Source organism: Rhododendron vialii, chromosome 10a (genome assembly GCF_030253575.1).
Source record: "Rhododendron vialii isolate Sample 1 chromosome 10a, ASM3025357v1".
Classification (NCBI taxonomy): Eukaryota; Viridiplantae; Streptophyta; class Magnoliopsida; order Ericales; family Ericaceae; genus Rhododendron; species Rhododendron vialii.
In genome coordinates this window covers 18,635,903-18,661,958 of record NC_080566.1, presented here as the reverse complement: position 1 = coordinate 18,661,958, position 26,056 = coordinate 18,635,903, and the positions used below count along the sequence as shown (strand labels likewise).

The 26,056-nt window shown below is 42.2% G+C and overlaps 1 protein-coding gene, 3 long non-coding RNA genes and 1 pseudogene across 6 annotated transcripts; 2 read left to right on the top strand and 3 right to left on the bottom strand.

Annotated features, from left to right (window-relative positions):
* Positions 1-382: 382 nt before the first annotated feature.
* LOC131304347 (uncharacterized) lies at positions 383-3,082 on the bottom strand. 3 transcript variants are annotated; one of them, XR_009192380.1, is made up of 3 exons: positions 2,943-3,082; positions 1,622-2,332; positions 383-567 (listed from the first exon to the last, which is right to left on the bottom strand). It is a non-coding gene; the product is annotated as an uncharacterized LOC131304347 (long non-coding RNA). The 3 variants fall into 3 exon arrangements; XR_009192381.1 differs by lacking the exon at positions 2,943-3,082 and having other exon boundaries at positions 1,622-2,936; XR_009192382.1 differs by lacking the exon at positions 2,943-3,082 and having other exon boundaries at positions 2,128-2,936.
* Positions 3,079-8,076, top strand: LOC131304346 (uncharacterized). The gene is made up of 3 exons (XR_009192379.1): positions 3,079-3,176; positions 6,664-7,752; positions 7,811-8,076. It is a non-coding gene; the product is annotated as an uncharacterized LOC131304346 (long non-coding RNA).
* LOC131304348 (uncharacterized) lies at positions 3,222-6,559 on the top strand. The gene is made up of 2 exons (XR_009192383.1): positions 3,222-3,605; positions 6,287-6,559. It is a non-coding gene; the product is annotated as an uncharacterized LOC131304348 (long non-coding RNA).
* Positions 8,077-10,895: 2,819 nt separating the features above from the next.
* Positions 10,896-24,982, bottom strand: LOC131304190 (receptor-like protein kinase FERONIA; annotated as a pseudogene).
* On the bottom strand, positions 10,967-11,547 carry LOC131304192 (probable serine/threonine-protein kinase PIX13). Its single transcript, XM_058331333.1, has one exon. The coding sequence runs from the start codon at positions 11,545-11,547 to the stop codon at positions 11,167-11,169; it is 381 nt and encodes a 126-aa protein (XP_058187316.1). The 3' UTR covers positions 10,967-11,166.
* Positions 24,983-26,056: the final 1,074 nt, after the last annotated feature.

The following is a 26,056-nucleotide window of genomic DNA, read 5'->3' as shown; positions in this document are numbered from 1 at the left end:
AAAAAAAAAATCGTCACCGAAAGATTTAATTAAAAAATAATGAAAAATAATAAAGGTGACAAAATATTTTGTCACCTAAAATTACAAATTAAAGCCAATCAGTGACGAAAGATTGTCGATCACCTACACTCTTCTTACAGTACAATATTATCCTGTTCATTTCAATATGCAGACAAACAAATAAATTATACATTACCCAATATATAATGGCCAACACAACTTCATAAATCAATATAAGCATGTCTAAATTAGACATCCATTAACCACGAGAACTATGTACTCTACACCAAAATGTACATCCACCGATAGGGTCCAAAGCATCAATGTCCCCATGAAAAAAAGATGAAAGGTAGACCATACCATATAGGTAGCATCATTAAAATAAAAAAAGAAGACTCGAAACTTCAACCAAAAAGGAGTCTTCATAGAAGCATATATCCAGAAAAGAAGACTCGGAACTTCATCCAAAAAAAGAATCTTCGTAGAAGCAGATATCCAAACAAAAAGTCTTCATAGTAGAGCATATATATACCATCTTCCCTGCTACCAAACTTATGCATATTCAATCTGCACACATGAAAAGTAGGATAAAGTATTTTGGTTATGATATTAATAGAACACAAAACATTACGTAAACTTTACAATATACAAATGAAACGACAAGTGAGAAACTAACTCAAAATACAACACCAGTACCACAACCTTAAGCAAGGAAAAGTTCACCGCATGGGATGACTAATGCACAGAACCAAACTTTTAAAGAGACAAAAAGCCTCATATACTCTTGTATAACTTGGTCGCCTTTCTATCTGTAAACTGTATGTCTAACAACCATGTTTAATTGATCCAATGGTATAGTCAGATTCTAAGCATAGTTGTGCTATTATTGGCAAATATTTGTGGGAGCTTTACCCATGCGCGTTTGAAAAATTAAGGCCCATACTTATAGTCCTACTGTATTTAAAAGCAGAATGTAGAATAATAAAAGGATTGTTATGTTAAGCTACAAGATTTTATACACCTAAGGAGTTGTGTCCCCATATATGTTGTGTCCCCGCCGTAAAGAGGTGGAAACCCCCCTGTTTTGGGACACAACGGATCAGCAGACCCCAAACCACATGTTAGCATCAGATGGAAAAGTCTCATGATTAGCATCAACAACTACATCAAATCTCTATAGATGAAGATATACCACGGCAGTAATAAGAGCAAAACCAGAGTAGTAAGAGCCCAAAACCAGAGCAACAATAGCCCAGAAACTCCATTATTATCAGCTACAACATAAACCAAGCTGGACAGTGTCAAACATTGGGTTTCTTGAAGGAAAACCACAGCAGCAAACAACATAGCAATACCAAAGCAAGAGGAATACAACATAAACTATTTGTTTCTTGATTGATTATTTGTGTCTGCCCATCTATTTTGGACAGACTTATAGGATGTAGAGATAGTTAACATCAAACCAGAGAACATAAAAACTTTCATAATCTCTATAAATAGAAAACATATGCTTAAAAAGGGCACAAAAAAAGGCAGAAAACCAAACCAACAAAAATATATAGCCCACTCCAGCCCAGTTTTCTCATGATGAATGTAAATAGAGAAAGCATGATGTACTAACCAGCAAGTCGTTAGCAGGTAAATCCTTGGTGTTTAAGAAACGCCAAAACACTATCCAAAGTCCTCCCATGTTCCTCTTTTGCCTCTACTAGCTCGTCTATTTTATTGTTTGCTACTTCATTTCCTTCCACATTTGCTCTTGAAGAAGAGCAGTACATGTCCATGTTGATAAAAATAAAAAAGAAGTTACAAATTAAGCAGAAAAGGCCACAAAAAACAATAGCCAAAACAATCCTAAACTTAAGGGGCACTACAAAGAGATCCAAGGATCAACAACAATAGGCACAAGGGTAGAAAAGAACGCAAAAAGGCATCATCAAAAGCAACATCAAAAAAGGGAAGAAAATTAGACTTGTTTGTGGTGTATTTTTTATCGCTCCTACAAGACCACAAACTAACAGAGAAAACTATAAGGGTTTCAAGTTTAGGATGTGGTTTTTCCAATAAAATCCAAGATTAGGATGCTATAAGAAGAACCATGACCATTTCTCCGGTGAAAGAGAATACCTGTCATATTGGAACAACCCACTTCTTAGTTATTAAGCTTGTCCACTGGTGGGTTGTTTCTAGCATACTCTTCCCCCCCTCGTTTCTCTAAGTTTCTTGTATTTTTTTTGTGCACAATGAAGTTGTGATTGCTCAGCCTCCATCCACATTGCGTTGCTACTGCATTTTCAACATCGATAGGATCACCTAACAAGTCAAACTTATCCTGCAATATTTGATATTTTGAGTAATGACTTGATCATAATTTAGGAAGAAACCTGATAGTTTTAGTACACTATACCCCATTATAAGCGTAAACTAAGAGCTGCTGCAAATGAACAACTAGAAGTTAACAAAGAACGAAATACAGAGAGGTATAAGTGCTCAAGTCAACAATGAATTGCAAATGAAAGATTAACTGCTACATATCATTTCTGACCATTTCCAAGACCTCGAGCGAGGGGGCTGAGTCTTTTAAAGCACATTAAACATATGCAGATACAACTAAAGTCTTTCAATTTCCTTTGGCAATGTTATAAGCTTCCACCACAATTTTCCTAGGAACCTTTGTTTCAGTAACATGATCAAAAGTAAAAGTAGCAGCAAGAGCAATAAAATCCTTAAAAACACATTCTGCAAAACACAACAAGCATGAGAGATGTCTTTAATGCCTGAAACTTCTTCACTTGCATTGGTTAAAATATGCACACGATGGCAATTCTGTAACACAATTCTCGTATGTTTGTCTGTTTTGTTGATTATCAAACATTGATGTCACTATGACATGCTTAAAAACTATATACAACAAAAAAAAAATCCAAACATTTAGATAGCACCTGTCCAGTCTGAGCCCCCATGCACTCAAGATGAGCCATTAACCTTTTATTAAGCCATTAAGCATACGCTCAATCTGTTTCATGAGCCTCTGCTCAATCACTTCCTTGAGCCTTTGTGCAATCTCAAAGCTTAGCATTTGCTCAATCTCGAGTGGCCTAACATACTTGCGTAGTGATCTTGTTAAGTCCAAGACACACTTGCACCAAAGTACAACAAAATAAAAGAGAAGTCAGGTGTAGAGACCCATAATTATTTTCTCAAATTTTAAATGTTTAATATGTATTTGAATTATCAAAGTTGGGATAACAATGTAGATATGAGTTGGGTCAATGTGAGATGACTTGTAAGTTGTGGGAGTTGACGTAATACGATAGGAGTGAAAGGGTGTAAGTGTTATTTGTGCTATATAAGTCAAAAAAAAATGGGGCAGGAAACCACTTTCACTTCCCCTTTTCTTTTCTTTTCTTCTCCGGCGTCTCTCTCTCGGCTCTCACCTCTCTCACATTTTCTCTTCAATTCCATCTCCTACGAGTGAGATTTTTGGAAAATCCCAAGCACTAAAGTTGTTCTACGCGACGAGAGCTTCCTATCCATCGAAGAAAATTCACGATCGGAGCACTTCGAAGTTTCCTCCATGTTCGGGCTTGCTTCTAACCCTCGAGGTAAGGATCTCTTGCCTTCTTTACATGTTTAAGTGTTGGTTTAATGTACGAGAATCAAGTTTGATCATTTATTTTGAGTCTCGAACAAATCTGGTATATGCTGAAAATTTTGTGGGTTTTGGAAATCTGTCTTTTGGGAGCCCTTCTGCGAGGAATAAATTTTTGGTGTCTTCATAACAGTTAAAGTACGTTCCAATACGAAGATTTTGGTACCAAGATCATGAAAAACCGATAATCACACAATTAGTTATGAATTTTTGAATACCGGCTGTTTCCTGGATACGCGAATCTGTGCGTGGCTGTCTTCTTTTAATTTTCTGGGCATGATGAACAATTTGGTGGCTTTGGGTCTTTTACAGGAGCTGCATATTTAAGTTAGGAAGGGATTGGCGTTGGAATCAAGTGATTCGGTTAAGTATACAATTTTTGGTGAATTTCTAAAGTAGGGTTGGTCGACTAGGGCGAAAATGGTTGCGAAACTGTTTTTCCTTTGATTGTTGGGTTCATCTCCTCTCGTTTTTGAACCTGGGATTTTTACTGAACGTAGGGCTTGTAGTTGTGCAACTTTTGGAGTTGGTTTCAATATTTTTGGGTTTAAGATGAAAGAGTTATGATTTTTCAATCAATTTTACTTATTCCCGCGTAGAATCTGACAGCACCGACGGACTTTGGTATAATGGCCATAACTCCTAGCTTGGGACTCAAAATGACGCACCATTTGTTTAGTTAGAAACTAGACATATAGAGCTTTCCAACGATACATGCCATGCATCATGGGTATGTCCGAGCGATAACAGATTTGCATCCAAAGTTGACCCAAATTTTGCCTTTGCACCAGTTTCATGGTTACGTTGAGCCATAATCATAAGGCCGTAGTAAGGCTACCCGAACTCCGTTTCTTTTTGATGTATGACCTTCGGATCGAAGAAGAAGAAGCCTACTTTTCAATGGTTTAAATGTCGTTCTTAAATTTATGTTATTTGATCGGATATAGTCAGAACTTCAAGTGTGAATGATTAATTTCACCTATTGGATATGTGGGGATATGATGAGTTGATCTAGATGATTAATTATTGGGATATGAGAACTAGTGAGCATAAGGGTTAAAATACTTGTAAACGATTGGAATAGAAAATGGATTAGATGGATGATACGATCGATGATAAATTAAGTTGTAGAATGTTTGACGCGATGTGTAAATTATTCGATGTCTTTCCATGAGATTGAGTCTTTGGGCTTGCGGGATACTTGCAGTGAGTTAAACAGGATTTGGTGAATCACTTGGCATGAGTGCATGGTTGTTAAGCATTGATGGGTACTACAAAGATGAGGATCGTTATAAGTATTTGCAAATTAGACTCTTAATGGAGATGTCACAAAGGGGGTCCATTAGGTGGTAATATGAGATGTGAAATAAATGGTTGATTTACAATGTGAAGGATGTGGGTTTTTGTGCTTTCTTTATTGAAATGATGAAGACAAGATTATTTACATGTAACTGAATCTAAGTATTGGTGTGAGAGATGTGTTTTGCTATGTGTGGGGATTAAAGAAACGGTGGATAAAGAGATTGCTTGTTAGTGAGAATATGTGACACTAATTGAATGATAATGAAAGCCACGGATCCACCGTAAGGTGTGATGCCGAACATGGGACGTACGGGGGTCCTAAAAGCCCGGAATTGATTCAAAGGATTTTAGTGGACGCATGGGGGTCCTAAAAGCCCGGAATTGAATCAAAAGGATTTTAGTGGACGCACGGGGGTCCTAAAAGCCCGGAATTGATTCAAAGGATTTTAGTGGACGCACAGGGGTCCTAAAAGCCCGGAATTGATTCAAAGGATTTTAGTGGACGCACGGGGGTCCTAAAAGCCCGGAATTGAATCAAAGGATTTTAGTGGACGCACGGGGTCCTAAAAGCCCGGAAATGAAATCGAAATATGTGACAGTGAAAACGGAGAATCTTCATAGTATTTAGCATCATACTAAGATTGAAATGTCAGTTTGAGTTGGTAACTTGGATTGTCCAGTATGTCAATACATGTTTTATATTCCTTCCTTTAGACCTCCAAATCATTGTGGCTTGTTTTCCTGATATGTGGTGGTCAATTTGTTTTGTGTGAATGCATATTTGGTACCTTGTGGTGCTATGCATTGCGAGAGTTTCATAAAGGAAATCTTATTGTGAAGAGATTTTTACTAGATGTTAAACTTATTTGAAGATTAATTTGGGGTTGACGGCTGAGTTTCCTTGTTGTTGAGGTGCGGTATTGTTTGACTTGTCATTGCTTACCTTATGTTCTAACTCTACATGCCTAGCGTGTATATTTTGGGGTGAGGTTGGCTAGTCGTATGAGAAAAGAAAGTGAAAACATTTCGTTAAAGAACTAAGATTAATCTTTAGGTCATTGAAATGGAAATGAAAAAGCAAGGATTGATTTGGATAATGCCGTAACGGTAAGCTGAGATTTTTAAAAATATTGGTGTGTGTGGGTGAGAGTGTTGGTGTTTGAGAAATGGAGTTAAATATTTTCCAGCGTGAGTATGACATTTTGAGCTTCACTTTTGACAAAACAAGTATGCTTTTGGAAAATATTTTCCCTTGTGATCTGTCTTCACTTCTGCACGTAATTTAGGTATGGATATCTCTACGAGCTAGTGTAGCTCACCCTATCCTTTCAGGTACTCGCCATGGCACTTAGCTTGGATTGCACATTGAGACGTCTCTTGAGAGCTTCATTGGTATCATAAAGGAAGTGTTTATCATCTAGTCAAATTCATGTTGTGTACTTTACTCGCAATGGAAAGTTGTACCTTTTGATGAGAATATATGTAAAGCTATGTGTAAATTCCTCTCCTTGATCATTATGGAACTCATTTAATTGTAAATGTTTGGGAGACTTTATGTAAAAAAAAAAAAATTTAGAGAGAAGAAGAAGAGACTTTGATTCTTTATTTGGATTGGCATGACAGTCAAGGGTAAATATAGTTTGAGAGGAAGACTTTTGCTGTGGAAAATTTATTATTATTTTAGCTGAAAATCGAGGGCGTGACATCAGGTCATAAACTATAGACATTGTCAAACATTACCTAAAGTTTGGCTCCACTACCCCACTTCTTCATGCCCTTAGCACAGCCTCGACCATGCTTTTTCATAGATGTCTCAGGAGATGAAAATTCAATTAATAGTATGATAGAAACCTATGAGCAAACAAATACCAAATACACACCCCAACAACTCTGTATTCTGTAATTCCAGTTAGAGCATATGGCAAAACAGAAGCAACAACCAGGAAAAGGCATTTACACAGACTAACATAGTAGCAACAGATTCCATCTCATATAGAGTATGTGTTTCTTTTTAAAAAAATAAAAGAGTTACATGTCCTGATCATCTGATGACGGTTGAGCTGGCTGTCTTGATTGAGAATATAATTTGATACTCTATAGAGGCTGCATTTAGACAGATGGATTGGTGCCTTCATACCATGTTAGGAATGGTATATGAATTTCTAATTTTCTACAACTAAAATGCTAAAAGTTTATTATGTACAAGATACCAACAAATACAAGAAGTAATCCAAAATAGACATGAACTTGATCATTTCCATTTCATGCTCCCAATTCAATTCTTTTCGCTCAAGGACACGTTTGTTCCTAATTTTCCACAAGGACCAACAAATAAAAGGACTGACTTCGCATGGCAAAAAGAAAAAAATAGATCTCATGTTTCCCTTTCACAGTCACAAAATAGGCAAACTACAACCAAATCAAAAACCCCCACATGTGCAGGTTAGCATCTTGCTAATCTTATTTCTTTTGTATATGTATTCATATACATAGCTGTTCACTTTGCCTATTAAAAAAACAGAACTTAAGAAGATACCAAATCAATTCTTATCATTAATCATACGGAAAGAAATAGATAGACCCTTTAATGAGTACAAATCTTTAATGTAAATATACCTGAAACCCTAACCATCGTTTACGGAGACTACTCGCCAACGCATCTGCCGTCAACAGGAAACTCTGACTAATGTACCCTCCACACCATATCTCTCTTGTGGAAAACCTTACTTCGGCGTTCGAACAGCCAGGATTCTCGAAATATCAAACCGAAATCGGTCCATCTGTCCATGTATTGAGAAGTGAAGTTAGAGAGAGAGAGAGAGAGAGAGAGAGAGAGAGAGAGAGAGAGAGAGAGAGAGGGAGGGAGAGGGAGAGGGAGAGAGAGAGAATACGAGCCAATGGCGGGTGGCGAAGCACTTGTTCGATTGGCAAATCCACGGCCAGATCTGAAGCCATACGGTGCGTCCATCTCGTAGCTTTCCAAATCGAACGAGAAGCAGAAGGCGAGCCACGAGAAGAGGAGAACGAAGGTCGCCTCGAGGAACACGGCTTGAGACTGAGTGAATCTCCTCATTGTATCGAAGGAGACTCGCAACACCTACCCACCCACCCACCCCCTCCCCCCCCCCTCTCTCTCTCTCTGTATTTAGGGCTTATTTTGGGCGTAGAAGTAAAACCCACCGAAATGATAGTGTATTGTTTGCCTAACATAACCCCTTAAATGATGTTGTTTTTCCTCACATAACTTTTCAATTAATTTGTTAAGCGTGCCTAAATGAATACCAGCTCGCCCACATGAAAATTCAGATCGCGCACCTAAATGAGTAGTTTTTTATCATGGTCTTTGTTAGACTTTTTATCTCGCTACAAAAGTGAGGTCATTTATCTCATTTTTTTCGGTGCTAAAGTTTTTTATCAAGCCACAAGGGTGAGGTCTTTTCTCTTTTATCTCGCCACAAGAGCAAGATCTTTTATCTCATTCTTTTCTGCCCTAAAATCTTTTATCATGCTGCAAGAGTGAGGTTGTTTTTCTTTTATCTCGCCACAAAAGCGAGGTCTTTTATTACATGCTAAAACCCACTTTTTATCTCAGTTTTGGACTTAAACTAAGATAAAAAAAATTAAGCACCATTTTTTATTATGTTTTTCACTGAAAACCGTGATCTTTCTGAATCTACTTAGTTTGATACATATCTGTTATTGCAGTAGTGTTAGTCGAGTATCGCTACACAATTGATCGAACAGAAAAACTCATTTTGTTAATGACATTGTGTCTTGATAAATAAGCTTTTTAAATCTAATCGACACAAAAAATTTTGAAAAAAAAATTAATCAAAAAGGAAAACAAGAGCAACGGTCTGGATCATCGTAATTGTGTCATAGTCAAATGGCTACCGTACGTTCAAATATAACACAAGATTTAGTTTGTTAACAGTTACACTGAACGTATAGAATTCAAAGGTCATTACCAACTCAATTTTTACAATGGTTGATCTGAACCGTTAGGATTTCACGTCTCATTGATTTCATTGTTGTCACCAAAAACGGAAATCATCGGATATGGGCGACCACCTGAACAGACAATATTTGATGCATCTCGAGGCATTAAAGTATTAGATTGAAAGACCTGACTCCACCAAAGCCTTTGTTTTTCAATCTGAACCGTCTATCTTTTACATATTATGGAGTTCATCATTCGTATCGAGAATGAAGTTGATTCGAGGATCACTACACGTTTGATCAGACGATAACTATCATCCAAAAAATAAAATTGCGTCCCTATCAAGGAGCTTTTTAAAATTGATCGAGCCAACTTTTTACGATAATGATATAATCAATAAGCACAACGAAATCAACGGCCTCAACTGTTGAAATAGTTTTGTTTTATTGAGATCTGCTCAAATTTCTTGTAGTTAATGAACGCCCCTGCCCGCTAAAGCTCGCCCAAGAAAATTCCCTCTTTAATGGACGACAAAAAAGAATTCCTCTCCCAAATTCTTTCCTTTTGTGAGGAACTATTTCATCACATAATGGTTGCAAGTATCTGTGCAACGTATGGAGGAAACAGATTAGGGACGAAACTTATTTTTTTGTCACCTTATATTTTTTGGTCCACACTTTTGTAGACGGAATTTATTTTTTCGTCACTGATTAGATATTTTTGGCGACAAAATAAAATTTCCTCACCTTAAATTTGTCTACCTTCTTAATTGGTGACGAAAAAATATTTTCCTCACAAAATTGGCATATTTGGAAACGAAATCTACTTTCCTCACCAGCATTTCGTCACATATTCTCATTTTTCTTGTAGTGATTGTCATGGTTGCAATGGTTATTTTCTCGACTTTTGTTCAAGTTCACTTGGATTTCCCTTTGAGTTTGAATGTTTGATAAAATGCTTCATTTAAGTAGCTTTTTCTCTTTGGTAGGTCTAAATTTGATATCAGAGAAATCAAGCTTTACAGAAACAAAGTGCGACTTACCTCTGAAACTACAACAAAAAAAAACTCCAAAATTGGAAACCCAACAGCTATAGAAGCACACTCTAAGACCACTCCCTACCAACAACAAGCACCAAGAAGGCATCAACCGTGCTACTGCAGATACATCAACACTAGTATCTCCTATTATGCCATTTTTATATTAGTGTCAAGTATTACAATTTCTACCGGATTGCTCGAAACTCTGAAGCAACTTTGCTAGTCTTCATACAAAATGACCAGATTTATCTAATTTTGAAAGTAACACTTTTTCATGCCAAAAATTTAAAACTATGCTTGAAAATATTTTCCATGCGGACTGTTCCTTTGTTAGGACCCTGAAGTCTGAATTCACTAGAAAAGCAACAAAACTGGATCCACACCATTACCTTGATAGCTCTAGTTAAGCCTTAAAATAGAGCAGGTAGGACTATCTTCCAGGATAGAATCAGGGACAGAGCTAGAAATTTTGTTTGAGGGGCAAAATTAAGTATACCAAATCAAAACCCCTCCTTAGGTATGCTTATTGTCTCAAATGGTGCAAATTTGAGAGATCTAACTCTTGGTTAATGTGTTGGATCCAGAAGCAGGAAAAAACCACACACAACCAACGTTCATGTACGTATTTTCTGCTCTTACCCAAATTTAGTTGCACTTAAATTCTACATCGTGCTTTTTGAAGATGTGTATATAATCAGTACTCTAAGGAACAACAAATACTTTATACATCAAAACCCTGGGCCCTGGCCCCCAAAACACCAGCACAATCAGGAGTACTTGCTGTAATCGACTCACATGAAAAATAGAAATATCAACTTACAGGCAATGACTCTTGTCACCAGCACCATCAGGGGTGCCCTACTCTTCTCGGTCTCTCATTTCAGCCATTTAAAATCACAAAATAATGTAGTCAACCTGAATATTTTTAGTACTCAAACTAATATCCTCTTAGTGCGAGAAAATAGTGCAACCTTTGCAGACTTGTTTGTCCTTCTGTAGAGCTATGTTTAACATAATATCAAGCACAAGTCAATAGACTAAAATAAATAATTGCATTTTGATTATGAACATCCTACGCTATTAGATACAAATGTCCTCTAGAACAACAAAACTCATTACAAATTCTGGAGGTCACGTGAAGAAGAATAGAGATTGATATAACTTGTAAAAAGCAATCTTCTTCATATTCAAAGGCTGCTCTTCATTGGAAGCATTATATCGAAGCTACCATGCTCATAGCGCGAGTTGATGGGCCTGAATTCTCTTTTGCCTGCAGGGAAGTGGAGGTCGATGGTGCAAAGTATCCATGGGTTTTCCATTGCTTGCCTCTTTGTGTTCCAGTGTCTCCACAACTGCTTTCATCGATGGCCTAGTTTTTTGTTCAGCTGCAAGACATTTTAGAGCAAGCTGAGCTATTTTGAAGGCAGCTTTTGAAGGATATTCCCCTTCCAATTGAGAGTCCATTATATCTACCAATTTTCTTTCATGGAGCAAATATGGTTTGACCCAATCAACCAGATTACTTTGCTCACTTGGACTATTTCCATCAAATACACGCAAGCCTGTAAGCATCTCAACCAATACTACCCCATAAGCATACACATCACTCTTCATGTACAAGTGTCCTGTTTAACAATCATAATGTTAAATATGGTAACACGTCGATATGGTAGGTTTAGTTCAACTGGCTTTGAAGTGTGGGAAGTTCAGAATCATGACTCTTATATTTACTCAGCCTTCGGAGATTACCTGGGGCAATGTACTCCGGAGCAGCGTAGCCATAAGTTCCCATACCTGGTGTTGTCAAGCGTGGTTCAATAGCTGACATCTTGACATTGTAGGACTGCCAAAAAAAAATATGCATATCAGCCCAAGTTTAAGTCATCATGCCTTGCCTTCCTAAAATCGTGTATATATGAAAACATTTTCAGCAACAAAATGTCTGGGAAAAAAATGTTCAAACACAGAGTGTGGTGAGAGTAGGTAAATGACTAAATGAGTGAGATTGAAAAGTTGCTGCATCTAAAATAAAGGACAAGAAAAGTATCATGTTCTATCCTAAAACAGATTTTCACAGGACTAATTTATTGATTGCAGGAAACTTACCTCATCTAGCAATATATTTGAGGTCTTGAAGTGTCTATAAATTACTTGTTTGTCTTTTGTGTGCAAAAACTCCAGCCCTCGAGCTGCTCCTATTAGTATATTAAGCCGAATGTCCCATGGAAGTGGCTGAACAGCTGAGCCCCCTGCATAAGCAAACCCATGAATTGTCTAGTAAGCCGACATATGGTTGATTTGCACAAGGCGAAATCAGCTTGATCGATTAGCTCTTACATCCAAAAAGGTGCTTCTCCAATAAGCCCTTTGGCACGAATTCATAGACAAGGAGTCGCTCATTCTCTTCCCAACAGTATCCTAATAGCTTAACAAGGTTAGGATGAGATAACCTTCCTAAGATGTCAAGCTCAGACTGCACAATTATTGAACAAACAGACAGCATCAGAAGAATTCAAAATATTAAAAATAAATCAATGAAACAACTAGTGATCCGAAACATGAGAGAAATTTAGAGTCGTATCAGAACTTCATAATGAACACTAAACAAAGTAAATATCATGTCAACTTCCATTTAACGGAGAAGTACGGTCAACAGCTTCACATAATATGTTTTCTGTCAATGCACAAGAAAGATCAGTTAGCCTGGAACAAAACTGGGCACCCTGAAAAGCGCATGATTATAGCTCTCCTTTGTTTAGCTGTAGATTCATTTGGATTTAGCTTAGCAAAAAGATTCATTTGGATTATATGTTCATGATTCATACTTGTTTCTTTACTCTTCTTTTTGGTTAGTATTCTAAATGGAATGGGAAGGAAATGTTGGGAAAACCTGTGTTTACCATTGAATGAAAGGTATCAGTTGATGCCTGGTGTTGAATGAGAGTCAAGTACCACTTGCCTATAACTTCTTTTGCCATCTCACTTCCAGGACTGAACTAGTCCTTTTAATTATGCTCTATGGGTCTATTGCAAATAAGAGAAAACTCAACTCTTAACATTCCTTGCCACTGTCAAAAACTCCCTCTACAGTTACGTGTGTTTAGAAAGATTCCCAAATGAGCTCGATACTTTCGCTATACAAACATAGAAAACTAACTAGTAACAAGTGACAATGGAATCAAATAGCCTGAAAGCAGTTATTGTTTTCAACTAGAATGATCAACCCAGCAACATTCCATTAGTGTTCCCTTGTATACACATGTACACGGAAAGGAAAAATAAAGCTTTAAGACATAGTTATCACCCACAAAGAAGAGTTAATTATGGAGACAATCTATGAAAGAGAAATAAACGAGCAAGAAAGAAGCTATAAGACAAAGAATACAGCAACTTAATACTTTAGTAATGATGGTGTCGATGAACGAGGCTTTTTGCTAAAATAAATGAGTAATGCTATATGTACTGATTGGGGAGGAGGGAAAACGTACTGCCGCCGGCGGGCCATCTCTGGCCACCGGACGGCTGATCCGAGCCGTCCAAATTTTTTAAAAAAAAAAACCGATGGGGTCTATGCGGGAATCAACGGCATCCGAGGTGTGTAGGATGCTTGATCCGAGCACCCTACACACCTCAGATGACGTTGATTTTTGCGTAGGCCCCATCGGTTTTTTTTTTTCCAGAATTTTTGGACAACTCTGATCGGCCGTCCGGTGGCCGGAGACGGCCCGGCGCGGCCGGTCGGTACATTTTCCCTCCCCCATTTCAGTACCTATATCTTTACTGAAAATAAACAGCACACACAAAATTCTGAACAAAGAAATCCCTCCCAAACCATACCCTGTAGACTGATATGGAGTTTCTCTTTCTCCCCGTACGTTACATAGAGATCAATTTGCATGGGCATTTAACTCTTCTCGATGGTTAGAAAACCAAACTAGCCCTCACCATAGATAATATTTGGTTAGTCTTTCCCTCCCTTTCCACATGAAGTCCTATTCCTAATCCGATAGAAAAACCTATAGGCACCACGAGCCCTAACCTCAACACAATCCAACAAAATCAATTCCAAGGGAAACTCTATTTGCATCCTATGTTACTTAAGGCACCATTTGCAGATTGCAGTTTGTGGTGGCCGGGTTCGGAGAAAGGCCCAAGGGTTCAACCATGTCATTCTAGCAAATGGTCAACCCCGAGATTCCATTGGTTGACCGGCGATTCGTGCAGTCTGGTCACCTAGGGTCTCAGCCAAATAGTCCTTGCCAAGGTGACTTACCTAGTGTTCTGCCGCCTAGGCGCTTGGAGGTGCCCTGCCGCCATGCCAATAGCCCTTAGCATTTGATTTGGCGCCCAGGGAGGTTTGGCGGCCGCCTTGGCAGCCCTGGCGTCGTTGTCGGCGTCTTTGGAGGCCTTTGGCGGCCTAAAAAATATATATATATAAAATAATACGAGGGAGGTGAGCGAAGCCCTGCTACTTATTGTCTTATTCAACTTATTTGCTAGTTGCTACTACTTAATTTCATTTGGGTTTGTACTTTGAAGTTTGAACTTGCATTATGGATACATGAAATATAGTTTGATTGGATAATGGTTTGTTAACAAAAAAAAAAATCTGCCGAATTGCTTGGCGCCGCCTAGGCAGCTTGGCACTTGGAGGTGGGTTTCCGCTCGACTACCACCAAGCGCTATTTAGAACATTGGACTTACCGAACTGGGCTCATCCGATTCCATACTAAGAACTAGAGGTCCCAGAGCTTAACGGCGTTCGGTTGGCTCAGCGATCTCCTTTTGCCCAGCGTGCTCTCTGGGGACCAAGGTTACTTGATATAATGGAAAGTCCTGGTCATATTACCGGATGTACGTGTCCGGATACATAACCTGATGCCGAGCCACCGCAGTCTCCTAACTTGGAGAGGAAGTCAGGTAGAGTTGAACAGGTGGGAGGGTCAGATGTCGTGACATCTAAGGGCCAATAGGTGGATGGAAGCTGCATGACACCGCTCAACTTGGCAAATGAACGAAGGGCAGAGCTCGTGACAGGCTTTTGCACAAGAGCAGGCCTGTCTGAGCATATCACCTTAGCCCCAACCACCGAGCTCGTGGTGCTCACGTGTGGGTTGGGCTCCAAGTTACCTTTACCTGCTCCTCTTTTAGAAGAAGGTAAGCCTTTCTCTCTCCCTCAAAACTCGTATACCTACTCAGAGCTTTCCCCTTTCTCTATACTAACTTGATCATCGGAGTGCCCTTCCCGGACTCCCAATGATCCGAGTTTGGCACTAACGTGTTTGCTACGTGTACAGGACCCTGTCTCCTCCTAACCCAAAGGATCAACCTGTCCTTCCAGGCTCCAAGAGGGTTCACAACCAAAGAAAGTGTTTCCCACAATTGGCGACTCTGCTGGGGATTCTGCCTTCTCTAGGCTCAGCCCGTTGTGTCGCCTTGACATTGATGGACGAGTCCACCTAGAGCCCAGGCACCACACTGCTTCACGAGATTCACAATCCGGAGATGGCCATATGCGCCGAACCCTATGGCCTGAGACCAGTACTACGGTCTCGAGTGCTCAGCCTAAGGGGTCCAGGGGGAGCGTGCGGCCACCGAGGCAACTCGTCATACAGACAAAAGAAAGGGCACTATGGACAATTCTCGGGATCGTCAACCTGCTAGATCTCTCGATCGGCAGAGTGAGCATCATTCTATAAGATTAGGGGACTGGCCGAACAATGACCGTGGGACGGGAGCGAGGCCAATCACTCAACATTGCTTGGCAGGGCGCTCAGATGGGCCCAGTGCTCCGGCCCTCATGATCATAGGGAAGACAGCCAGGGGTTGCTTCCTGATGAGAAATGTGAAGTTAGCAGCAGCGGTGGTGCCTTGACTGTGGTCAATACTCGGACTGGTGAGAGGACCACCTACCGGGTAGCGCACCACGCGACAGGATTTCCTTTGAGCCGAGCGTCGAGGTGATCGGTGGACATAAGCATGGGCGCGTTCCACTACCCTCTGAGAAGCAATCTCGCGATGACATACCTTTGGCAGCTGCTATATCGGTTCCACGGGTCAATGCCATGGCATCAGCCGAGAAGTCGGACCAACTGCCCTTCTATCGAGCGATAGCGGAAGAAATTCCTCCAGTGAACTTCAAAGTCTCGAAGTTCAATATCTATGACGCTAAGTCAAACTCTCCGACTCATGTTTGGCAATTCCGATCTATGGCTGCGCTTTGTGGACGTAGTGAGGCCATGATGTGCCGGACTTTCTCACTAAGCCATTCGGACGCTGCCATGCTATGGTACACCCAGCTCAAACCAGGGTCCATTAGCAGCTTCGATGAATTGGAGCATTCATTCACATCTCGATTCGTCGCAAGCAATCGGTGGCTGAAGACGGTGGAAGCTTTGACAGACCTGAGGCGCAAAGTCAATGAGTCACTGAAGGACTTCTATGATTGGTACTACGATAATTACAATATGGTCGAAGGCTACGACCAGAAGACTGCCGCTACATCCTTCAAGCGTGGTTTGGATTGCAACTCCGACCTTTCAAAGGAGTTGATGCTCCAGCCGCTGAACGACATGTCGGACCTTATGCAAACCGTTGCTCGGTATATAGAATTGGAAAAATATATTGTGGGCCCTGCTTCGGTGGAAGTTGCTGACTCAAGCAAGTTGGCGGCAAATAACGCCAAGAAGCAGGTCAACACTGTTAGTCGAAAAGGGGGCAACGGTGGTGGAGGAGCCAGGGGTGATGACAAGGCATGGGATCGGCTGCCGAGAGATGGTCAGGACCATCTTGCCATCACCATTTATTTCAAGGTCCCTATCTTCTGGTTGCTTTAGGAGTGCTGCCAGGTAGAGGGATTCCGATGGCCCACTGAGAAACTAGGGACCGACGATGGGCGAGAGGAAAATCGAAGAGTATACTGCTCGTATCACAATGAGCAGGGCCACTACGCCATGGCTTGCCAGTCGTTCAAAGTCTACCTTGAAGACCTTGTTTGGCAGGGTAAGATGGAGCAGTGGATCGACCGGGCCAAGACACTAGTCGCAAGGGGCCCGCCGCCTAAGGGGATCCTTGATGGCGTCGTACATTGCATCCACAGCCCAATGGGTCAGCACTGGGCCAATTAACTTCACAGTAAGCTCTCGCTTCACCCTCTCTAGAGGTAATGTCGGTATAGCCAGCGCTGAAGCGAAAGAGGGACGCTCGTGACACGTGGGCAATCACATTCACTGAGCAGGACTTGGAAGGGGTAGCGTTTCCTCATAGCGATGCCCTGGTCATCCCAATACCCGTCGATCGAAAAATGGTTTGGAGGGTACTGGTAGATCAAGGGAGCTCGACAGAGATATTGCATTACTCGGCGTTCAAGGCCCTTGGCTTTACCAAGGACCACCTTTCTCCTGTGGAAGCCTGTTTGGTTGGCTTCGCTGGGACTCCAGTCTATCCGGTTGGCAAGATAGGGCTTTTGGTCTTCGCCGGCTCGGTAGGACTTGATGTCGAGTTCATTGTGGTAAACTCGCCTAGCCCATATAACGCCATTCTTGGCCGAAATTGGATGAAAGGCCGTCGCATCCACTCTCCACCAATGTGTTCATTGCATTGGCGATTCTAGTTGGCGGGAGACCATCAAGGGAGATCAAATGGCATCCAAGAAATGTTTTATCAACAATGTCCGCTCCCCAGGACAGCCATAGGAGGTTCAGTGGATCGAGGTCCCAGAAATGCCGGACGAACATGAGTTTGGCGACACAATCAAGGAGGAACTACAGGGACCTGATGAGATCGATACACCCGCGAGTGAAAGGGTTGTCGAGGACCTAATCCAGGTACCAATTAATGAGGATGGCTCACAGTTCTTTCTGGTCGGTTCTGAGCTCGGTGGTGCCGAGATCAACGATAATTCATGTACCTTTGCCGTATAGAACCACATCTCGGCGACGTTGTCGACCATCTTCTTCGGCAACTTGGAAAGGTCCTTAGGAAGTGCTACCCCCTTGAGCAAAGTCATTGCCAGGAGTGGGCTGTCAGAGAGGCTGTTTATGGCCTTGATCGGCTGGCCATCCGAGCATGCGAAGTCCGACAAAAAGGGGGCCGGGGGGTCCTCGTGCTCGGTTTCCTGTGGCATCGAGGAGTCTTCGTCAAGGATGACGGTGTTAGGTCCAGTATTCCTGGGCCTTTTATCTGCCCTCCTATCTGTCCTACCCCCGGTCTCGGCAGGTCGCCTGCGACTAACCTGCGTTGTCTCGGCCGGCAGGGCATGCTGTTGGGTAGGATTGGACATGGTCGTGATGGAGGAGAGGTCTTGCACTGTATACGCCGCTTGCAACATCTATCTGGCAATGGTGTAAAGGTCTAGATTATCCTCATCATCTTGCTCTTATCTTTCTTTGCAACTAAGCGGTGTAGGTGGACACGTAGCTGAGTAAGGTAGGTGCGTCTCTGTCCAAGCACCTGAGAATTGGATTTTTTTCTGGTCTAGTTATTGAGACAATTGAAAGGGTATTTCCTTGTTCTGGGATCCTTTATCTTTTCTTTGTTTTAAATCATTGGGTTTACACATAACTTCGGTGATTTTTAATCCTTTCAAAATGGTGGCATGAAGGTTGTTCTAGTCGCCAAAGGCAGTGAAAGCCTTGGAGGGTCCGGAGCAATCTATAAACAAAGAGCATCAACGAAACTATGGAACAAGTACGAAATGCAATTACAGTTAACAAAATATGTCACCTACCAGGGTTTCCTTGCACTCGGGGAATTGGCTAAGGCCTCTCAATTGCCGAACCCGTTCGGGTTGGATGAAGGTAGTCCAACTATGGGTCAACTGGGCCCCACTCAAAATTACCAGATACTTTCATGAAGACGTTGGCCCATTTCTTCGTGTCGTAGAGCCGGTTCACCAGATGATCGAACCATGGCTGTGTGGCTAGGTAGTACTGATTGTGCATTGGGTTTTTGGACACTTGATATCAAGTTAGCCACAGTAAAACATAGGTCGTTCCTCTTAGCCAGCCGGATCACCGAGCACAGAATCTGCCCAGTGTTCACCGACACCTGGCACGACACGAGGCTGAATGAAGCAAGGAAGTACTGAAGGAATGGGTTCATGGGGAAATGCACCCCACCTTCAATGATGGCAAACAAGGGGAGGAAGATGAAGTCTTCTCCATACAGGATCCTGTCCCCCGTCACCCTCTCCACCTAGACGTCTGATGAGATTTGGTACGTCTCCCTGAACTTGGCGTTAAAGCCCCTAGGACCATTGCCATAGAACTGGCTCTACGGCATTGGACCAAGTGTCGTTAGGAATGGTGGAAGGGCGTTAGGGTCCCTGGGCTTCCTTTGCCGACCCTCACCCCCTCTAGTTTCACCAGGTGCATTTCCGCCAGGCATGCTTGCGGAGGGTTCCGCAGAAGTGGATGTGTTGGCTTGGCTCCCGGCAACAACGCGCTTGTCCCACTCGGATTCTTTTGCTCCGGCGGCGTCTTGGTTGGCTTTTCCGTCGCCGTCCTTGGAAGGGTCATCATTATGGGAGCTGTACAGAATATCCCTTGATGATCCCACATAGGTTCGAAGGGGGATGTCAATGCCCGACACAAGGGGGTGCAGTAGGCCGAGCGAGGTTGCTTGAGCTTTCATCTATGTCCATGCCGCTCGACGTACGATAGCCCTTTCCAAGGTTTCGGATCGTCTCCTAAAGTCTCGGAAAGGCCTCGGTGTCTATTCTCGACAAGTCTGAATAGGTGCGTGATGAGCTCGGCGAATCTGAGTCAGTGTCCGCCATGATGAATACCTAAAATAAGGGAATAAAGAGGTTATTAGTTTAAGGAACCTACTTCAACATGGCCCTATACCTAACGGCGCCACCCTGGCAAAAGGTGCAACGTGTTCGCCTGGGGAAATGTGGACTCCTCGGCGGGAGACTTAGGGTTTTAAGCAGACGAAACCCTAGAAGTCCTCCCACTCGGAGTTGAAGGTGGTTACTCCATCCACCAAATCGTGGTTTGGTTTGAAGACCCACAGCTGGGCTGCGGTGGGAAACCGCCATCGTTTGCATTCTAAGTGGTGGACGACGACCAAAGATAGCCGTGAAAACTGAACGGAAATCCTAAAAAATGCTTAGCTTTGAACAGAAAGAAAATAAGTAGTAGCTTTGAAATGAAGGTTTTGACAGCAAGCAATAAAAATGAAGAAACAAAGGTAAAAATGAAGTTTACCTGAGGTTGTTGAAGCTGGTCGACGGTGAAAGAGCACTGGAGCTTGAGCACTAGGGCTTGATTGATGGAGCTTGAGTTGCAGAGCAAGGAGGCGTTAAGAGTGAGGCGCTGCCTCTCCCATCAAGGCCTTTATATAGTAGATGAAAGGGGGAGGGGAGAGGGGGGAAAGTGTACTGTCGAAGCACTAGGGGGTTGCGCGCGGGAAACCAAGCGACGCGACCCCGACCAATCTTGTCGTGCCACGTGGTGTCCTTGCGCCACTCCATACCCGCAATGCCCCTCTCTACTGCCATGTGGTACCCCACGTCGCTTCGGATATGCCCCAACCATTCGATCTCTGCTCCAAGACGTCCCATCAGTTGCCTCTGCTGCAAAACTCATCATCACGCTACGCGATTCAAAATGCCCCTCCCCCTCGTCCCGTTAAAACAAGGGGGAGAGGGGGCTCGGTGAAATCCGCTCAGCGGTGAGTATATAAGCAACAATTATGAACATGGATCTTCTTTGCAATTTGAAACTCCTGCGTTTGATTGGCCACACCATTGGTCATCTCCTCCCACCGCCGAACAACATTGGGAGAAGTTGAGGGGCTATTGTGGTGGCTAGGTTTGGAGAAAGGCCAAGGGTTTAGCCACGTCATTCTAGCAAATGGTCAACCCCGAGATTCCACGGGTTGATCGGTGATTCGTGTAGTCCGCTCACCTAGGGTCTCAGCTGAACAATCATTGCAGAGGTGACTTGCAGAACTTGGCTCGTCTGGTTTGAGAGGTCCCGGAGCTTAACTGCGTCCGGTTGGCTTGACGATCTCTTGTTGCCTGGCGTGCTCTCGCCGGACCAAGGTGACTTGATATAATGGAGCGTCCTGGTCATACTGCCGGATGTACGCATCCGGATACATAACCTGATGCCGAGCCATCGTAGTCCCCTTACTTGGACAGGAAGTCAGGTAGAGTTGGACAGGTGGGAGGGTCAGGTGTTGTGACAAGTAAGGGCCAACAGGTGGATGGAAGCTGGTGTGACACTGCTCAACTTGGCAAATGAATGGGGTGTAGAGCTCATGATAGGCTTTGGATAAGAACATGCCTATCTGAGCATATCACCTTGGCTCAAACCACCGAGCGCGTGGTGCTCACGCGTGGGTTGGGCTCCAAGTTACCTCTTCCTATAAAAGGAGTGCTCCTCTTTCAGAAGAAGGTAAACCTTTCTCTCTCCCCCAAAACTCTCATATCTACTATACTAACTTGATCGTCGGAGTTCCCATCCCGGACTCCCAACGATCCGGGTTTGGCACTAACATGTTTGCTACGCGTACAGGACCCCGTCTCCTCCTAACCCAAAGGATCAACTAGTCCTTCCAGGCTCCAAGAGGGTTCACAACCGAAGAAAGCGCTTCCCACACAGTTTGATGGGAAAAAAAGATATAGAAGAGTAATACTTATTTTTGAAGCCCTTTATTGAGTAAAGAGTACTCTTTACTTGAACAAATATCAAAAGTATAGAATTTGGGCATAAAAGATAAGGAGGAATAGTTAAATTCTAGGATTAGCTATGATTGAGAAGGTTAAATATCAACCTATAACAGGTAAGAAAATATATATGAAATTCTGGTTAAGACTCCTTCCAAAATTTTCAGCCACTTATTTGTATCAGCCTAATTACCTGCCATTCCTCAAATCCTTGCCAGCTCTCTGGGTTCATCTTCTGGACGGCCAAGACCAATCCACTACCATTCGTATCATAAAGCCAACCCTCGTAAACTTTCCCAAAGCCTCCTTCCCCCACCAGTCTATCCTTTCTGAAATTTTTAGTAGCATTCTTCAATTCTAAAAAGCTGAAGATCCTTAAATTGGGGTGGGTAAGATCTGCCCTTTCAGATATGCCTCGTTGCTGCCACTTGCAGCCAAGGACGTGAAGTTCCTAGGGATGTTGCTTCCAACTGAGAAGCGACGGAATTGAAGAGTGACATTCTTCCACTGCAATCTTGAGCGGGTCAAACCATGGTCCGGAAGTGATTTTTCACAATTTGAATCATGTACCTTTCTTTTTTTCCACTTGATATCCATACTTTTAGCTAGAAATTTAATACTCCTCTGAAACACCTTGCTTACCTTTCCCTTTGACCTATTCTGGCCTTGGGTGTTCTCTCTTTCTGCGTTCTCACCGAACTGCTCATACACAGAGCCACCAACACTAAGATCCTCCTCCTCCTCCTCCTCTGTGGAAGGAACCATGCATGGATTCTCTGAAGCCAATACCCACTCGAGTCTCACCACCACATCAGCCATTGTAGGCCGCCCCTTTGGATGACTATCTAAGCATTTATTTGCAACTTCTGCAAACACCTTCAGACAATGTGGCGAGATTTGGTCCCTCAAATTAGGGTCAATAAGTTGATCAAGTTTGTTCTCTTCGATGACTTGTTTAGCCCATAGGACTAGACTACGTGGCTCCTCATCGACCCGTGTATCAACTGCTGGCCTCCCACAAAGCATTTCCAACAGGACAACACCAAAGGCATACACATCTGATTTCTTAGTTAGCCTATGGGTCAAGAAATATGCTGGATCGAAATACCCAAATGAGCCTTTAACATCTGTGCTAACGTGCGTGTGGGTATGGCTTGCTGAGACCAATTTACACAACCCAAAATCTGAGATCTTAGCTATCCGGTCCTTGTCCAGTAGAATGTTTGTGGTCTTCACATCACGGTGTATTATACCGTGCCGAATACCTGTATGGAGGTAATCCAATCCACGAGCAGCACCTATACAAATGTTGAGCCTTTGCTCCCATGACATATGCCCATCGATACCATTACCATTGGTTTTAAATTTGTAGAGATGATCGGCAAGTGTACCGTGCTCCATAAACTCATAAACAAGGATCATCTCATTGTGTTCATTGCAGTAGCCTAAAAGACTTACGAGATGCGTATGCCGAAGCTTGGAAAGCATCTCTATTTCTGTCCAAAACTCTTTTGCCCCTTGTTTAGACTTCAAATTCAAACGCTTTAAGGCAACTGTTGCTGCCCCATCATCAATAAGCGCTTTGTAGACCTTACCAAATCCACCACTTCCAATGACCAATTCCTCATCGAAGTTATTGGTCACTGATATGAGCTCAGCAAGTGAGAAACGGCGACACAAGCCCTCCAATGTTGACAAAGAGAGATTTCTCCACCCACTATTTTCACCTAAAACGCGTAATTCGTAAACAATGATATTCAGCACAGTGAGTAAAATTACTACACCTGTTGCAATGGCATGTCCTCCAGAAGCAAAAACTAACTTCTTGGACTTTGGAGATGTTGAAGCACGTGCTAGCGGCACCGGGTTAACCCCAGCAAGATTTTTGTCGGGGTTGCTCAACTTGAATACCTCTATCCCCTTGAGAGTTGCATATGTTGGTTCAGTCAATTCATGATTGTGTGGGTGCAACACTATGAGCAAATCATGCTTGCCCTCCGTCCTATCTCCTTCCATCATCGCCACATAGTCCCTATACACTGCAATTCCATTTCCACCGCTCCATTCAACAAGGTCACCTTTAGCCTCAACAACCTGTTCATTAACAAAGATACTAAACTCCATCCGGCCATTCTCTTTTATCCCATATTCAAGCTCACAGAAATGTAACCTAAGGAGGTACCTAAATCCCAAATCCACAGGTAATCTCCATGTAAAATTGAATTGGGTATTGCTCGTTTTCTTATCTGGAGCCATTGACCAAGATGTTTGGTAAACTTTTTGAGGAGCAGTATATGGTGGTATACTTGAATATTTGATTGGAATTGTGGTAGTAACTGGCTGGATACTTGATTTTTCCAACAGATAATTCGAGTCCTTGTACCAATCCCAGAACATACCTGTATCTTCTGTGGATGAAATGGAGCTGCTGCCAATGTTTAACCGGTGTACCTTCTCCAGAGCAATGCTCTTATCCACAGTAAACCGATCACGCTTTCCAATAATCTGTGCAGCTGGAGTACCCTCAGGAGTATAATAAAGTGCAGCTGGCGTTGAGATGATTTCAATCCCATTGACAAAAGCATATGCCTCATCAGAATTATCACTTCGTGACGGGGAGAACGTTACGATTAACGGTTGATCCTCTTCCACGTGCACACAATACTCTTTAACAAGATATTGTAAGCCCAAAGCATCAACTGTAAGGGAAGCACTAAAGTTGCTAAGAAGTGTATAAGGACCAGCTTTCACAGTTAAAAAGGCCTTGGACCTTTTGAAACCACCCTGGTACAAAGCTGGATAGAAATGGAGACGTATAAGTTTCTGACCTGGATTGACATGGAATGTATAGGTGAATGGCCAACGGGAGAGTCGTGCCGTTGCGTAAGGGATTTGATCAGAGGGAAGGAGTTGGTCAGTGGCTTTTGAGCTGATCAATTTGCTCTTTGAACCATGTAATGAATTGATGTATTTGGAGCCGGTATCACCGATCCATTGCTGGGTATCTGCAGAAATTGAGTTACCGAAGGAGCCGCAGTTGAGGACAACGTGATCAAGCTGTTGGGAATAAAGATTAGGGGAGTTGATGGCTACTGAAAAGGTACTTTGATGGAGGACGAAGTAGAGTGGGACTACTGCAATTGAGAGTAGATAAGGAAACATTTGTGTGTGTGTGTGTGCGCACGATGTGAATTGGAACTATTGAGAGATTTTGGGAATGTTCATATATAGTGAAGGAGAGAGGAGGAGATTGCTGATGAAAACGGTTGAAATATTTGAGGGTGGAGAAGGAAGTCAAAGACTTGGTTAATTAGTGAACTCCCAAAGAAAAGTAGAACTCTTCTGCTCAAGACATTTCGTGGAACATGATCTAGAAATGCTGGTACAGTAAGGTATATTATTAGTCAATAAAGCCTGCCTAGAAACCTAACAGGACCTATTCTTTTTCTGCCCTCTGGTGGTTATAGAGCTTCTTCTTCTTTTTCTTTTTTTTGACGTCAAAGATAACATTTTTTCTGTAAATAAACCATTACGAAAGTCCATATTACACCCCTACCTAGAAACAAAAAACTACAGGAGAAAATTGCAACACTGAAATTAAAACATAAAATTAAAGGATATACTTTTGAAGCTTGATTCCTGAACGAAAACTTGTCCCCAAAAAATAATGATACATTACAGAAAACATAAAATTTCTTGCAACTGATCAGTGGAAGAGGATCAGCCCTAAGGTAGAGCTTGAAAAATGCCTTCTCATCTTGAAATGTTCGACATTATCTGAACTTTGTTCCAAGTTATACGAAAGAAAATTGCAACATTGTAGCTTGGCCGTGCCCCCAAAGTCAGACCCGTAACAAAACAAAGAGGATATTGCACTGCGTGTGTGACTGGGTGCCATCTTTCATTACCTTGTGATAGACGCGTAAATGTTCATATGCGCGCCCTCTAAATTATCCTTGCTAAGTTTATTTATAGAATATTACTTGGAGATTTATACTTTTATTTTTGTTGTAGGTATTTGGAGGGTTTGACACAAAAAGTGCAAAGTTAAAATATTTAACGGTGTTCGAAATTGGGAGTTCGGGCTCAATCAAGTGGAAGGCCTGAATTACAATATGAAGTCAGGACTTTAGCACTGAACTTAACCGAAGTTCATTGGCCAAGGAATTGCACTTGCACCACTTTGACTAAGGATGGGCCCATGATGTTATAATATTACTATCTTATTAGGGCTTTTATAATGGAATGAAGAAGTCGGCTATCACAGCTTTGATAAAAGAGGTGACTTTTATTAGGCATTCGGGACGAGGCATTACAGAGAAAAAGGAGACCTACGCAGACTCACACGCCATCAGAGAACGAAAAGGCTGTGACCGAAGGCTGTACAGAACCGGTTTCGACAGTCAATCACGGTGGAAAACAGAAGCAATATTGCGATGAGTTCCA